A 13943-nucleotide genomic window follows, 5' to 3' on the forward strand; every position below is an offset into this window, starting at 1 on the left:
AGATAAGTTTAAGTCCTAACCTCCGATCCAGATGAATGTAATCTAATTTGGAAATAAAGTCTATGAATATGTATTCAAATTAAGATGCAATCAAACTGGATCAATGACCTTGTAAGAGGAAATTTGGACACAGACACAGTTACCAGGGAGAAGACCATGTGAAAATTTAGGCAGAGCTTTGCAGTGATGCAATTCAAGCCAAGGAATGCCAATTGTCAGAAAATATCAGAAGCCAGGATGAGGTAAGAAAAGAGTCTCTGCCACAGGTTTTAGATGGGGTCATGGTTCCAACTTCTGCTTTTGGACTTCTAGCCTCCAGAACTGTTAAGACAGTTAGTTTCTGTTGTTTTAGGCCATCCGGTTTGTGGTATTTTGTTATGGCAGCCCTAGAAAACTGAGACACCTAGGATCCAAAAAGGGAAAAGAAGTTCCTTGCCTATACAAGTTTTTTGACTCTCAACCCATTATGAGTATCATGCATTACAACAGATATAAGTGATAGTCACTTTAATGACTCCTTGGAGTATAAAGTCATTGCTTAGGATTTTTTTTAATTCAAGGAGAAGAATTAGAGGTATTTTACAGAAAAAAAGCATGCTTGGAATTATAAACTAAAGCAGATGAAAATACTTTTTTAAAAAGCCTCTTAAGAGACTTCTAAGGAGGAAGAAAAATTGAACGCAAATGTTTATCCTCTCTCAGTTCTGCGGTCCTGCGGTCCGATTAATACCAGTTAAGAATTTGGAAACAGATAAACAGATAAACCTCTATAACAAATAGAACTGGATAGTAGTCATCAATGAAAATTAAAATCAGGGGTTTAATAACATTCTGTAACCGGGGTTCTTAACCTTTTTTGTTCCATGGACCCCTTTGCCAGTCAGGTGAAAACCATGGACCCCTTACTAAGTCCACATTATACTGTGTATTATTTAATAACTGTATCACATCTGCTTCAATCCATCCCCACAAGAATAATGTGGCTTTTTAAACAATTTCAATTCAAGTTCATGGACCCCTTGTTAAAGTCCTGTTCTAGAAGATAAAAGAGAGAGGAGTGGTCCACAGAGGGAGACATAGACAAAGAGGAGGCAATTTGCCTGACTGATTCCAAGAGTCTCAGGACTCATAAATGCCTGGTACAGCAGAAGGCAGCAATTAAGACATAGGACCGAAAACTAGGAGACTAATTCAGAGTTCATAAAGGTCAGTGACCCTTACCCTCTCTGCATTTCCCTACAAAATTACTACAGATGGAGGAACAGAGAAATAATCTCCGCAAACCCTTCCCGATAACTGAATTTTTCCGCAATACATAAACGGATATACAGTATATTGTGTAGCACTAAAATTTTATGGGGAGGGGGTGGTGATTAGGGAAAAAAGTCTAAAAAAAACCACATTTATTTGAGGAATGGTAACTTTTTTTAAAAGACTGAGAAACACTACCTTACAGTGAAGGTCATCAGTCAGAAGTCTGATTATACCCAGAACTCCCAACCTACATTTCAATGTCTTGCTCTCAGCTATGAATAGGCACATTTAGGGAAAACACTAATATTTGGAAAAGCTTCTGGAAGGCGAGTGGGGGGAGGCAAAAGATATTCCTCAAAGGAAGTAGAAATAATGCAAAAAACAGAGATAACTTTAAGATAAAACATTTACACACTCTCAAAAGAATATAGCAAGGTTGATTTTTCGAGAGAAATTATCTAAAAACAAGATAGCATTTTCAGAAATCAAAAATGATCTGCTGTAATGAAATTATTTCATAGAAAGGATAGAAAACACAAATTAGAAAGTAACATATTCAGAAAATGAAAAGGAAAACTTGAAAGAAGACTTCAGGAATACCAGTTTCTAACAACAACAACAATAAATTCCAGGGAGAGAAAGTAGAAGAAAACAAATTACCAAAGCAATAACACTAAGAAATTTTACCAGAGCAAAAGAATGAGATGGTGATATAACCATACTAAGAGGATAAAGAACTATAGAGCAGGCATAAATCCATCCATTATAGCAGAAAATAAACAGATATAACCTAAAATTGATAAATCAAATAAGAGCAGCATTAACTATACTGGTTAGTAATATGGAGGTGATTACTAAATGAAATCACTAAAGGTTAAAAGACAATGTTTCCCTGCAAATAAGAACGCAGGATGGGAACGAGTGGATTAGGTTTCTTTTATTTTCATTATTAGCACTTTCATTATACATACATTTTTGTTTCGTAATCATGTGCACGTGCTTTTTGACTAAAAGAAACACTATATAAATAAATGAATAAGCTGATCAAACTATCAAACTATCAAAAGTTTTCCAGGGAAGTGGACTTGGCCCAGTGGTTAAGGCGTCCGTCTACCACATGGGAGGTCCACGGTTCAAACCCCGGGCCTCCTTGACCCGTGTGGAGCTGGCCCATGTGAAGCGCTAATGTGCGCAAGGAGTGCCCGTGCCACGCAGGGGTGTCCCCCGTGTAGGGGAGCCCCACGCGCAAGGAGTGCGCCCCGTAAGGAGAGCTGCCTAACACAAAAGAAAGTGCAGCCTGTCCAAGAGTGGCGCTGTACACTCGGAGAGCTGACACAACAAGATGACGCAACAAAAAGAAACACAGATTTCTGGTGCTGCTGCTAAGGATAGAAGCAGTCATAGAAGGACACGCAGCAAATGGACACAGAGAGCAAAAAACCGGGGGGGGAGGGGGAGGACGACAACAAATAAATAAATCAATCTTTAAAAAAAAAAAAAGTTTCCCAGGAGTTTCTTTGGCATATTAGTGTCTACTTAAGTATATCGCATGATGGTCCAGAGCCAGATCCCTAACGTTAATGTAATGGTCCACTGTGAAACTATGCCATAGTGATTAAAGAATTATGTACTTTGACCTCCGATACTATCAACTGCAAAGAATGCAAAGACATCGAGCAACAGTGTTTCCAATATATACAGCTCTACTTGATTGTTATAACAATCTGGAAGTAATAGTGCTTACTTTTCCCCTAATGATTATGCCCTACTCTTCAGTGTTGGGAAGAGCAAGCATTTTCAGTCATTTAACCCTGTATTTTTTCCCAGTCTGTGTCCAGAGAATGAAAGACTCCTTCAGCTTGAAGGCACCCGTCAACATGATTTAGTCTTCTTTGACATGCATGAAGTCGAAGTAAAAATTCAAGAACTTCATCTTTCCCTGGCAGCAATGCTAACTAAACAAACTTTCTGCTTCTCTAGATTTCAGATTCACAGGTATAAGGCTTCCCTATACACATGAATCACTCCTTCCTTCCTCTTAACTACCCCAAATTCATTCACTGTTCTTGCATCAATCACTTTAAAAATTATGAGATTGCTAATATTTAATCACTTAATTTAAAAATTGAGTACATGTTGAAGTACTTCTAAAGGGAATTTTATTAAAAATCAAGACATTTTGAAATATTTTTAAGATATTGTATCAATGTTTAACTTAGAGCCTTTCAGTTTACTGCAGTGACTGAAATAAAATAAACTAAAATTAAAGGGAGGGGTACACAATTATGTCATATACTTTCAATGATTTCATAACTCCTGCATTTTGTAAATTCTAATCAATCTTAAAATTCTAAGGCTAAAAAAAAAACAATTCTAAGACTAGAACGTAAGTACCACTCAATGCCATAGCATCTGACACAAAGGTACTTATATAAAATTTTTTAAAATAAAAACTTAGTTTATACATTAAAAGCAAGATTGGTATTCTATTTGGAATAAAGAGACTTAGGAAAATATTTACTATTCTGGTAATCTGAGCTGGATCTATAATGACAGTGTTTTCCTCCAGGTCCAAGCAGCGACTTCTGGCCTTTTGCCACAAAACTTGTGACTAAAGAAAAGAAACTACTGATTCCACAGTGTAAGTTACAGCTCCAAGTGCAAAGCCAAAAATTCACTGCCTCTAGTACTGCAAAATGGAACATTCAAAAAGAATCTTGCAGGATTTGTATAAGCAAAAGTAATTGTTCAAAACATTATTTAGGACAATTCTAGTCCAAAGTCAACAAAAATTTGGATAAAAACATGAAAATTTAAAATTTGCAAACAAAGTACCTGACCATTCACTGTTCACTTCTTTCATATCAGGGGCATAATGTCTATCACAGGAAAAGAAAGCCCTTAAGACTCTTGGGTTGAACTTTTGAGGGAACTATAATTAAATTTAGAAAATAGCAAGATTAGAACTTTTTACATTCCTCAAATTCTACTTATATTCATGGAAGAGGCATATTTTACAGGTTTCTGATAGAGAATTCATTTAGAAAGTATGCTTAGTTTTTGTGGTAAAGTTCAATTTTCCAGCTATGAAAATGGCTTGTGAACTGGACTACACAAGCCTGTGGGGCATAGAAAAGCTGCCATAAACCCTAAGGAATAAATAACAACTGAGTACAGTTGATACTTTAGCTTCTCATGATAGGTTCTCTATGTCATGGTTAAATAACACATGAATTCTCCCTGTGTACACAATCGCTCTCAAGAATTTTCAAGCCTAGAAACTCATGATTTCAAGTCAAAATTACTCTCTAGTGCTGATGACAATCCCTCTCAGGGTTGGACAGCAACAACAGCACAATAAAAGGCATACAGGTATAACAAGCATTATAATAATATAGGAGTAAGATACAGTGTGGCATTTTTCTTCTTGAAAACAACTTAAAGCCAGTTATTCACAAAACAGGCTGCAAAAATACAGATGGTAAGACCCAGATCTACTGATTCAAACTCTCGAAGTTTGGGAATCAGTTTTCATTGATTCTCTAGTGACTATAAAATAATTAACTCATATCTGAATGATATGGGGGAATCATGTGCAGGTTTTTGCATGGATATACCTTTTCAGCTCTGCTGGCTGGAAGAATTCTGTCACTTGCAATTAAACTGGTCTCAAAGATTTCATTCAACAATTCAAAAGAGAATACTTAACTTGAGCCTAGTGTGGCCTTCTTTTCCCTTATTTATCAAGTCAACTGATAAGAGATTTATCTAATTCAAGTTTATCTAATGGTTAAACTTGATAAATAAGAGAAATCTAATCTAATTGTTTAATGTTAAACCATTAACATGTAGGTTAAGTAGCTTAGTATAATTTACCTCTTTGAATCACACAGAATCAATTTTAACATTTATGTTAAAAGAAAATGCCTCAAAAAATTCTCATCTCAAAAAAATTTTAGGGAAACGGACTTTGGCCCAGTGGTTAGGGCGTCCGTCTACCACATGGGAGGTCCGCGGTTCAAACCCTGGGCCTCCTTGACCCGTGTGGAGCTGGCCATGCGCAGTGCTGATGCGCGCAAGGAGTGCCCTGCTACACAGGGGTGTCCCCCACGTGCGGGGGCCCCACGCGCAAGGAGTGCGCCCGTGAGGAAAGCCGCCCAGCGTGCAAAAGAAAGTGCAGCCTGCCCAGGAATGGCGCCGCCCACACTTCCCGTGCCGCTGACGACAACAGAGGTGGACAGGGAGACGGGACGCAGCAGATAGACACCAAGAACAGACAGCCGGGGGAGGGGGGGGAATTAAATAAATAAATAAATGAATCTTTAAAAAAAAAAAAAAATTTAACATTAAAATTATATATGAGGCTTAAAAAACCATCAAGTTTTGTCCTTTCTGTAAAAATCCTTTTGAAACAAAAAAAAGTTCTATATAAATTGGGATATTAAGAAAGATAAAGTAGGCTACACATCAGTCAACTCATTAAAAAACATTTTTATAAAGCCTTGACTTAATCATGAATGGCAACTCAAATGTAGTAATCTAAACTCTTAAGGTATTAACTAAAGTTATCAATAGCCTTGCAAACAATTCATATATAAATGACGATACTAGTGAACTAAAAAAAAATTGTGTAAATTACTGCATTGTTAGCATGCTTCATGTTAAAACAAAATTAATACATATAGGCAGAAATATCAGCTCTAATATGATTTGCCTGTGCAAATTATTTTCCTTCCAGGGCAAAAAAGAAATAATATAGATTGAAATTAAATTTGCTAATGTGTTTTACTCTAGATATTTCCTAACCACTGAGTTACTATACAAAAATGAGATTTAATAAACTCACTTTCAAGGTATCTTATTCTAAAAATTATGTTGAATAAGACAAACATAATTATATTTTTTCCTTCTCAATAATTGAGTCCAGTAGACAACTATTATGCAACAGCTGTAAAATAAACATTTTCAATTTGAATAAATGAAAATCTAATAAAATACCCCATAATAATTTAGGTGTTTTTTTTTAACCATAATATTTCTATTTAATGATTACCCGAAATGCTATTACAAAATTGTATACTCTTCTATACACAGATTTTATTTAAGGAAATAAATTATTTAATCATAAATTCAGAGTTTCTAGAACATTATAGAAAATGAAACAGCACATTATTTAAAGTATGTTCCGAACCTCCTTTTGAAAGAGGTTAAAAAAAATGAGGACACATTTACTTTCATTATGTTTAATTTAAAACAATATGAGAAAATTAAAACTAATAAAAACAAAGCACAGTTGAAAACAAACACGATCAACTTTACAAAATACACCACTCCTTGGTCACTTCCATTAAAAATTTACGTATGACATGCCTACAGTTTCACTGAAGTAATGCTGCAATATCCCAAGTTTAAAAGTCTCTTACTTCAAAATGTGATGATCCATTTAGCAAAAAACCCAGAAGACCCCTGCCACAATAAAGGACTTCAGTCTTCAATGTACAAAAAGTGAGGTACAGAAGCTGCTGGTGATCATGACCTTAGGTGGCATGCTGATAAATACTTTTAAATTTTAATTATAATGCATTCATTTTTACAGCTAACTTATTATGGCAAAATATATTGATTCCCCATCTAGATTAACACTTCCTAAAGTTTCATTTTGAAATGAATTCTTTATACAGGTATAAAAGAGGGTCAATTCTCAGGGAAGTGACTGTGGCTCAATCAGTTGGGCTGCTGTCTACCATATGGGAGGCCCTACGTTCATCCCCAGGGTCTCCTTGCCTGCTTGCCTACATGCCATGGAAAGCCGCCCAGCCCACAAGGGCTGCAGAGAACCAACTCAGCAAGGTGATACAACAAAAAGGGAGACAAGTAAAAACACAGAAGAACATGCCATGAATGGACACAGAGAGCAGACAACAAGCAAGCCGTTGGGGGGGGGGGGGTGGTAAAAAATAAATAAATACAGACACACAGAAGAATGCACAGCAAATGGTAAGCCGCGGGGGGGGGGGGGGGGGGTGTGGTAGAGAAAAAAAAAGATCAATTCAAGGAGAAACAATGAATTAAAATGGCACAGATAATGTCCAGGTATGGCAATATTGTGAAGGTGAAATGTGAATGACTAAAGTGGGGGAGGCACTGCTGTTAAGCTGTATTTGCCATAGAAAATAATGTTGTTAATGTCAGGCACTGTGCAAAGTTCTTTACATACATTATCTCATTCAATTCTTAAAACCACCTATTACATTATTAATTTATAGATTTTAGCTTGGAAAACTAAGGTTTGGAATAGCTAACAGACTTGCCCAAGGACATCAGGAGTAGTAAATGGCAGAGGCCTGGTTAGAACGAAGATCTGTCTGTTGGACACTCAAGTCAGAGTTCACAGCTCACCCTCTGTACAATACTATCTCTCAGTCTAAAGGAAAGACTGAGAGGATGGGAAGATGAAGTACACCTAACTGAATTTCTCTGAGGGAGATGCATATCTGTCACTTAGTGGGATTCCTAACACAAGTTCATTTGCAATGTTTGCTTGATATATAGTTAGAACACAATTACAATCATAACTGAGGCTTTGGACACAAGCTTTGGGAGTCAGAAAACAGTGATAGAAAAAAGACTATTCATTGTGTCCTATCTAGAGAAAGGAGCAAACAGCAAAGCTATCAGACTATCAAGGCCATATTCCTTATATCCAAGAATTGTTATATCCATGTATTCAAGAACATCTGAATACTATAACCGGTTAAATAAGACTTAACTGGTCCCTATATCTGGGAATCCAAGAGAGGACAAAGCACTCTTCTAATGGAACAAGGGTCCCTTCTGGTCATATCTGCCTATTAAATGGTCCAATACTGAAAACCATACCAGGGATGACTCCCAAGGAAGCTAAAACTCCAATGTGAGATCCAAGCACATAAGCACCAAAGACCTACTGAATTTCACCTTTATATGACTATGGAGCAAAGAAATTTAAATAATTATATTTCATCCGGACAAGTTTTAAAAAAGAAACACATCTTCCTACATACATTGCAAAACTCTCTATTATAGAAAACTAGACAATATCTACCTGAATTCATTTAGAGCATCAACAATTCGATTATAGGCCAAACTCCTCTGACTGGCATCAGCAGATCTCCGACTCATTTTCATAGCCTTAAAAGCAATCATTAAATAGTTAATTCTTACAATGATAATGAATGAAGCATGAAAACAAAGTCACATAATAATACAAAATTCTACCAACATTCTTACCTAGAAAGAAATTTAAAGGCACACGTATCTACAATGGCTTTCTCTTCTGTACCTTTAGTCATTAAAGGCTAGAAAAAAATTCAAAATCTTCAAACATTTAACTTTTTTTTGCAACTGTCAAACCACAGAATGTCAACACACACAAAAAATGATATTCAAAGTTTTCTGGGTTTCATAAAACTACACTGAAAAACTAGAACAGGACATGGTAACAACAATGTAGCTAATTGCTTATGTTTCACACATGAGCTTATGTTAACTAATCTTTTTTAGAAATCTGGAATATAGAAATTTTACTGAAGAGCAATTCAAGCTATTAGTAGTATGGTTTTCTTAAAAGCACATTTAATTGAAGTTGAGAAACCTTACTCTAGATAGATAAAAAGGGGATCAGGATTAAGAGGTGGATGTCAAAAAGAACTTCATTTGCCATTTTTTTATATTTTTAAAAAAGAATTATATATTACTAATATAATTAAAAATGGATTAAAATTTTAAAAGAAACATGTATATAAGAGAAAGACTACTTCAAATACAGAAATAATATTCTTGTACATCCAAAAGCTTCATTGCATAAAAGTAAAACTTTTTGCAGACTATTAAAGAGAGGCTCCCAATTTATAAGAAAGTGAATACTCTTTAGAAAGAATTGAGAACTGTTCTTCCCTAACTTTTATCAGCAATATTTTAAACTACATTCTAGATCTCAACAAGTAGCCCTGACTTCTACAGAATTACCAAGCTACCCAGAAATAAAATCCATAGCTTTCCATTAAAAAAAAAAACTGGCCCTAGAAAATAACTTCCTTGGATGCTTCCATATACATTATATTATACCATCAATTAACCTCTGCAGTAACTTTTAAAATTAAGCCACATTTGTTAGTTTTATCTTTCTACTTTAAATAGGGAACAGGATACTAAACTTGAGCAAATACCCAGACAACTAGAAGTATTATAATGTACACTTCTGTTTTAGTTTTTGTTTTTTTTCTTTTTATTTACAATGTACACTTTTGATTATGGAATGGTCAAAGCATTAAAAACGCAGTACTTAAAGAGTAATCATTAATGAGTTCTACAGTGCCTGAATATTTCAAGTTTCATGCAAAGCTTGAAGCACCACTCCAAGTAACTTAGTATGTCAGTTCAGTTACAGCTAAAATACCATGTATGATGACCCTGCCAACAACAGACTACAGAATAAGGCAATCAAACAACATGTAACCAGAGTCTTTTTTCTGAAAAGGCTATTTTACAAAAATGAAAATGACATTTACTCAAAAGTACTGCTAACAATGGCAATCCATGATCCAGGTCTGGAACTAAGAATGGAGAAAAGGACATTATTGGGACATATGAAAAGAATGGAATATAGACTGTAAGTTTAACTTCATATCAGTGTTAAAACTGCTTGGATTTGAAAACTACTTAAGGTGGTTACGTAAATGAATATTTTTACTCTAAGGAAATGTACACAGAAGTATTAAATGATCAAAGAACATGACATATACAATCTACTCTCAAATGTTCAGGAAATAGAAAGATAAATAGCTGGATGGATGGATGGATGGATGGATGGATGGATGGATGGATGGATGGATGGATGGATAGATGGATGGATGGATGGACGGATGGATGGACGGATGGGCAGGAAAAACGAATGATGGTGTATGTGGCAAAATTTTAAAAGACAGTAAACCTGGGGATCTGGACATGGGGTATGCTGGAGTTCTCTGTATGGGTTTTGTATTATTTTTCAACAGCTATTTTGAAATTATTTCAAAATAAAGTTTTAAGCAAAAAGTACTGCTAGTGATCTTTCTATATGTCTTTTACAAATGCACTGTAAATAAATAACATTTGTGTCTTCTCCAGGGTAGATGATCCTTAGTCACTAATGACTTATTAATACATCCTCTGCTTTACTAGAATATTCAAATTGGTCTTCCTATCTCCAGTTTCTTATTATAGACTCTTTAAAGCATACTACCAAAGTAATCTTCCTAAAGCACAATTTGCAGATGGCCTTGAAAACAAATTCAAAACTTCCTGGCAAGCATTTCAGATTCTTCATCATCTGTCCCATTAACTCTTTCTGTCAGTCCTACCACTCACTATTCCTCTTAAAAACCCTCTTCTCTTCTGCACACCATCACAGGAATCAAGAAATGATTCCTTAGTTCAACTTCTAAGAATCTCTTCTAAAAACTAATCTGGAAAATACACCAAGATGTTAACTACAGTGTAGCTGTAGATTGTGAAAAGTGGACTAATGGGAAAATTGTTACTTAAATTACAGTCAGTAAAATATATTGTTTAAGAACTATTTATGACAATGTGGTAAAAGAGTATGTTATGATGATGAGTTCCAAAAATGGTCACATATTTTTTAAAAATATGGATACAGTACAATCCCAACCAAGTAAGGAAGTACAATACAGATGGAAAAAGTCTGGATGAGACTTTCGGCAAACTGTGAATGAATTCTCTTTGGATGGCAAGAACATTACTTCTTCTTACTCTTCTGCTCTATCAGATTTTTAAAGCTTTATGTTTAAATAAACTACACATCCTTCAACATGTAGCCCAAATGAAACTACTTCTCATCAGGAAGTGATTTTTCTTTTCTCTGAATTCCTAAGGAAACTTTGGTTGTCGTTTTTACTCATCTCACATAAACTGCTGATTTTCCTCCATCAAACCTAGTCCCTACTCCATCTGCAATCATCCCCCCATTTCAGTTATTAGTAATCCCATCCTTCTAACTGCTCAAGCAAAAATCTTACAATCAACTTTGTTTTCTTCCTCTCATACCCTAATTCAACCCATCAGCTAATCCTGTTGGTCTCTCTTCAGAATATATCCACAACCCAGCCAGTTTTCACCAGATGAATCACCACACTGGTTCACGTATTTAGCATCTCTTCCTTGGATTATTCTAATAGCCTCCTAATTGATGGTACAATATCCATATTTCCCATCAAGCAGCAAAAGTGAGCCTCAGAAATAATGCCATTCTTCCACTGAAAACCTTTCAATGGCTTCCTGTCTCCCCCTATCCATCCATCCCTTCTTTCTTAAGAGTAAATGACAATGCTCTAAACAAAAGGTATCCTAAAAGGTCCTACATGATTTGGTCCCTTGGTATCTATTTGACCTCTTCTCTTTCTTTTTCGTTCCTCACTTCAATTCGGCCACTTTACTATTATTCAAGCATCAGGCTTATTCCCTCCAGATCTCTGGCTCAAATGTTATTTTATTGTGGGTAGTCCTGACCATCTTATTATAAAAAATAGCAATCCTTTCCTTCAACATCCCTCATATGCCCTTTTCTGTTTCACTTTTCTCCACAGCACATGCTACCACTTAAAAAATTATATATTCATCTGCTTATTTTCTGTCCCACAAGGTCAGGAGTGTTTTCTTCACAATGTAGCTTCAGTTGATAGGACAGTGCCTGTCATATTATAGGTCCTCAAATATGTATTTATTTAATGGATGGATAAATGATTCCAGATCTTTTTTAAGATAGTAGGCTCTTTTAAAAAGGCTGAAGTCTATTTGCATCTACCAGAGAACTTTTTAGGGTACCTGCAAAGGGCCTATTAATTTTTCTGCCAAATGAATACCTTGCTTAATCAGGAGAATAAGATTCAAAAGAAAATAAAAGGTATAAACAAACTACTATGACTATGCTTACCTGTTCTATCGCACTCTTTAATTTGTTCATGTGGCTTTCAAAGAGAGGAAAATGTGAAAAAAAGAATTCATTAAATTTGCTATTTTCATCTTCATCTTTGGATAAGGAAAAGATTACCCCAATTGCAATCTTCTTTTTCCTCACAATTCCTGGATTAGGACCACAGCTTTCATCTGACAGATTAAAGCTCTCTTCTACAGACCTGAAGAACAAATGTTTACATAATTAAATTGGCAATGCAATCTTCTTACCAATTAAATGTAGGCAAGCTAAAAGTCTTGTTGTTTTATCAAATAAATCTAAAAATTCATATAATTGCATGTATCTTTAAGAAATCTATTAGCTATTCTTCCATGCTCACATTTTTATAAGAAATTTTACTTGAGTCAGATTGGGAACTTTTTGCCTAATTAGAAGTCAGGAAAAAGAGGATAATCTCCATTTGTAAACAAACTAAAAACGCCTGAAGTTCAAGGTCTATATAGATAAGCCTAGTAGAATCTGTTGGCTATTTTGGATCTATTTGTCCCTCTTTTTGATTCCAAGAGTAAAGTCAAAGATGAAGATATAAAGGGAGGGAGTAAGGGAAGAAATAAGAAGCTTCCTTATCTATAGTTGCACTTAACATAGACTAAATGAATTAATTTTCCCAAATGGAAACATAACAAATATTAAAATGTATAATACATAAGGTTTTCAATTCCAGACTTAAAACATAAAAAATGCAATCCAGCCTCTACAAAACATACAAAATTATGTTCAAGGAATTATCTAACTTTAAGCATCCAACTTACCATCTAGGAAATACCCCATTCTCTAAACTTGTTGTTTGGCTGCGTCGCCAACGTCGCTGGTAGCTACTGGCACAACTCCGGGTAAGTGAGGAATTTGGGGAAGGAAATGGAGTGATAAGCAAGCTGCTGAGAGATGCTGTTAAATAAAAACAAGTATAATGTATAAATCAATAATGAGTAAGTAAAATGACAAATATATTTTTAACAAATTTAATGGGGGGGGGCAACTCAAATTTTTCATTTTACCCCAATAGTATCTAAAAACCCCATTTTATTGGAGCAATGTCTCAGAAGATCATATATTTTGGCAAGAGTTTCTGACCCTTTCTGATATCTCTCCTTTCCCTCCCCTAAAGAAAATCCTACTTTGTAAAAAGTCTTTTCCTTTGGTCATCTGACTTTTGTAATAAATCTTTTCATCCTCTAACTTGTCCCTAACTTCACTGAACCCTAACTCTTTAAGTTAAAAGCAATCTGATGCAAATCAATTTTAATGCAGCAGTTGTAATTTAAGAAGAAAAAAAAAAGCCGTATTTGAGAATAAGAATACAAATGGCATGTAAAGATCTAAAAGTAAGAATGAATTACTTGTGTATGGTGATCAAGACTTTAAATGCCTGGCCACTCTTAAGAGGCATTACTATACCTATTAACTTCCATAAAAGAGTAGACCCTATAGATTGCTCTCTGGAGCACTGAGGTGACGGACACATTCCAGTCAAATCCATTCTGAATATAACTGCTGAAATCGCCTGACTGTGGGAATTATTCCCCTCCAAAATCCTTAAACTCTTGTTTCTTGCTTGGGATATTGAGAACTAAAATGCTTTACTTTTCCTTGGACTAAAAATCCTTTCCTTTTCAATACTGGATCTAGAAAGAATAATGGATGCCACTGGATTTGTTTAGCCAAAAGAGATTTC

At 35.2% G+C, this 13943-nt stretch overlaps 1 protein-coding gene across 4 annotated transcripts in view; it reads right to left on the reverse strand.

Moving 5' to 3' along the window:
- FNIP1 (folliculin interacting protein 1) overlaps window positions 1-13943 on the reverse strand; it is a 170280-nt gene that overhangs the window by 24993 nt on the left and 131344 nt on the right. For all 4 annotated transcript variants that reach the window (XM_004462178.3, XM_004462179.3, XM_058278115.2 and 1 more), the window contains 3 exons: window positions 13021-13156; window positions 12227-12428; window positions 8339-8424 (listed from right to left, as the gene is read on the reverse strand). In XM_004462178.3, the coding sequence (XP_004462235.1) occupies window positions 8339-8424; window positions 12227-12428; window positions 13021-13156 (424 nt within the window). The remainder of the gene's footprint in view (window positions 1-8338; window positions 8425-12226; window positions 12429-13020; window positions 13157-13943) is intronic.

This window comes from Dasypus novemcinctus, chromosome 2 (genome assembly GCF_030445035.2).
Source record: "Dasypus novemcinctus isolate mDasNov1 chromosome 2, mDasNov1.1.hap2, whole genome shotgun sequence".
Classification (NCBI taxonomy): Eukaryota; Metazoa; Chordata; class Mammalia; order Cingulata; family Dasypodidae; genus Dasypus; species Dasypus novemcinctus.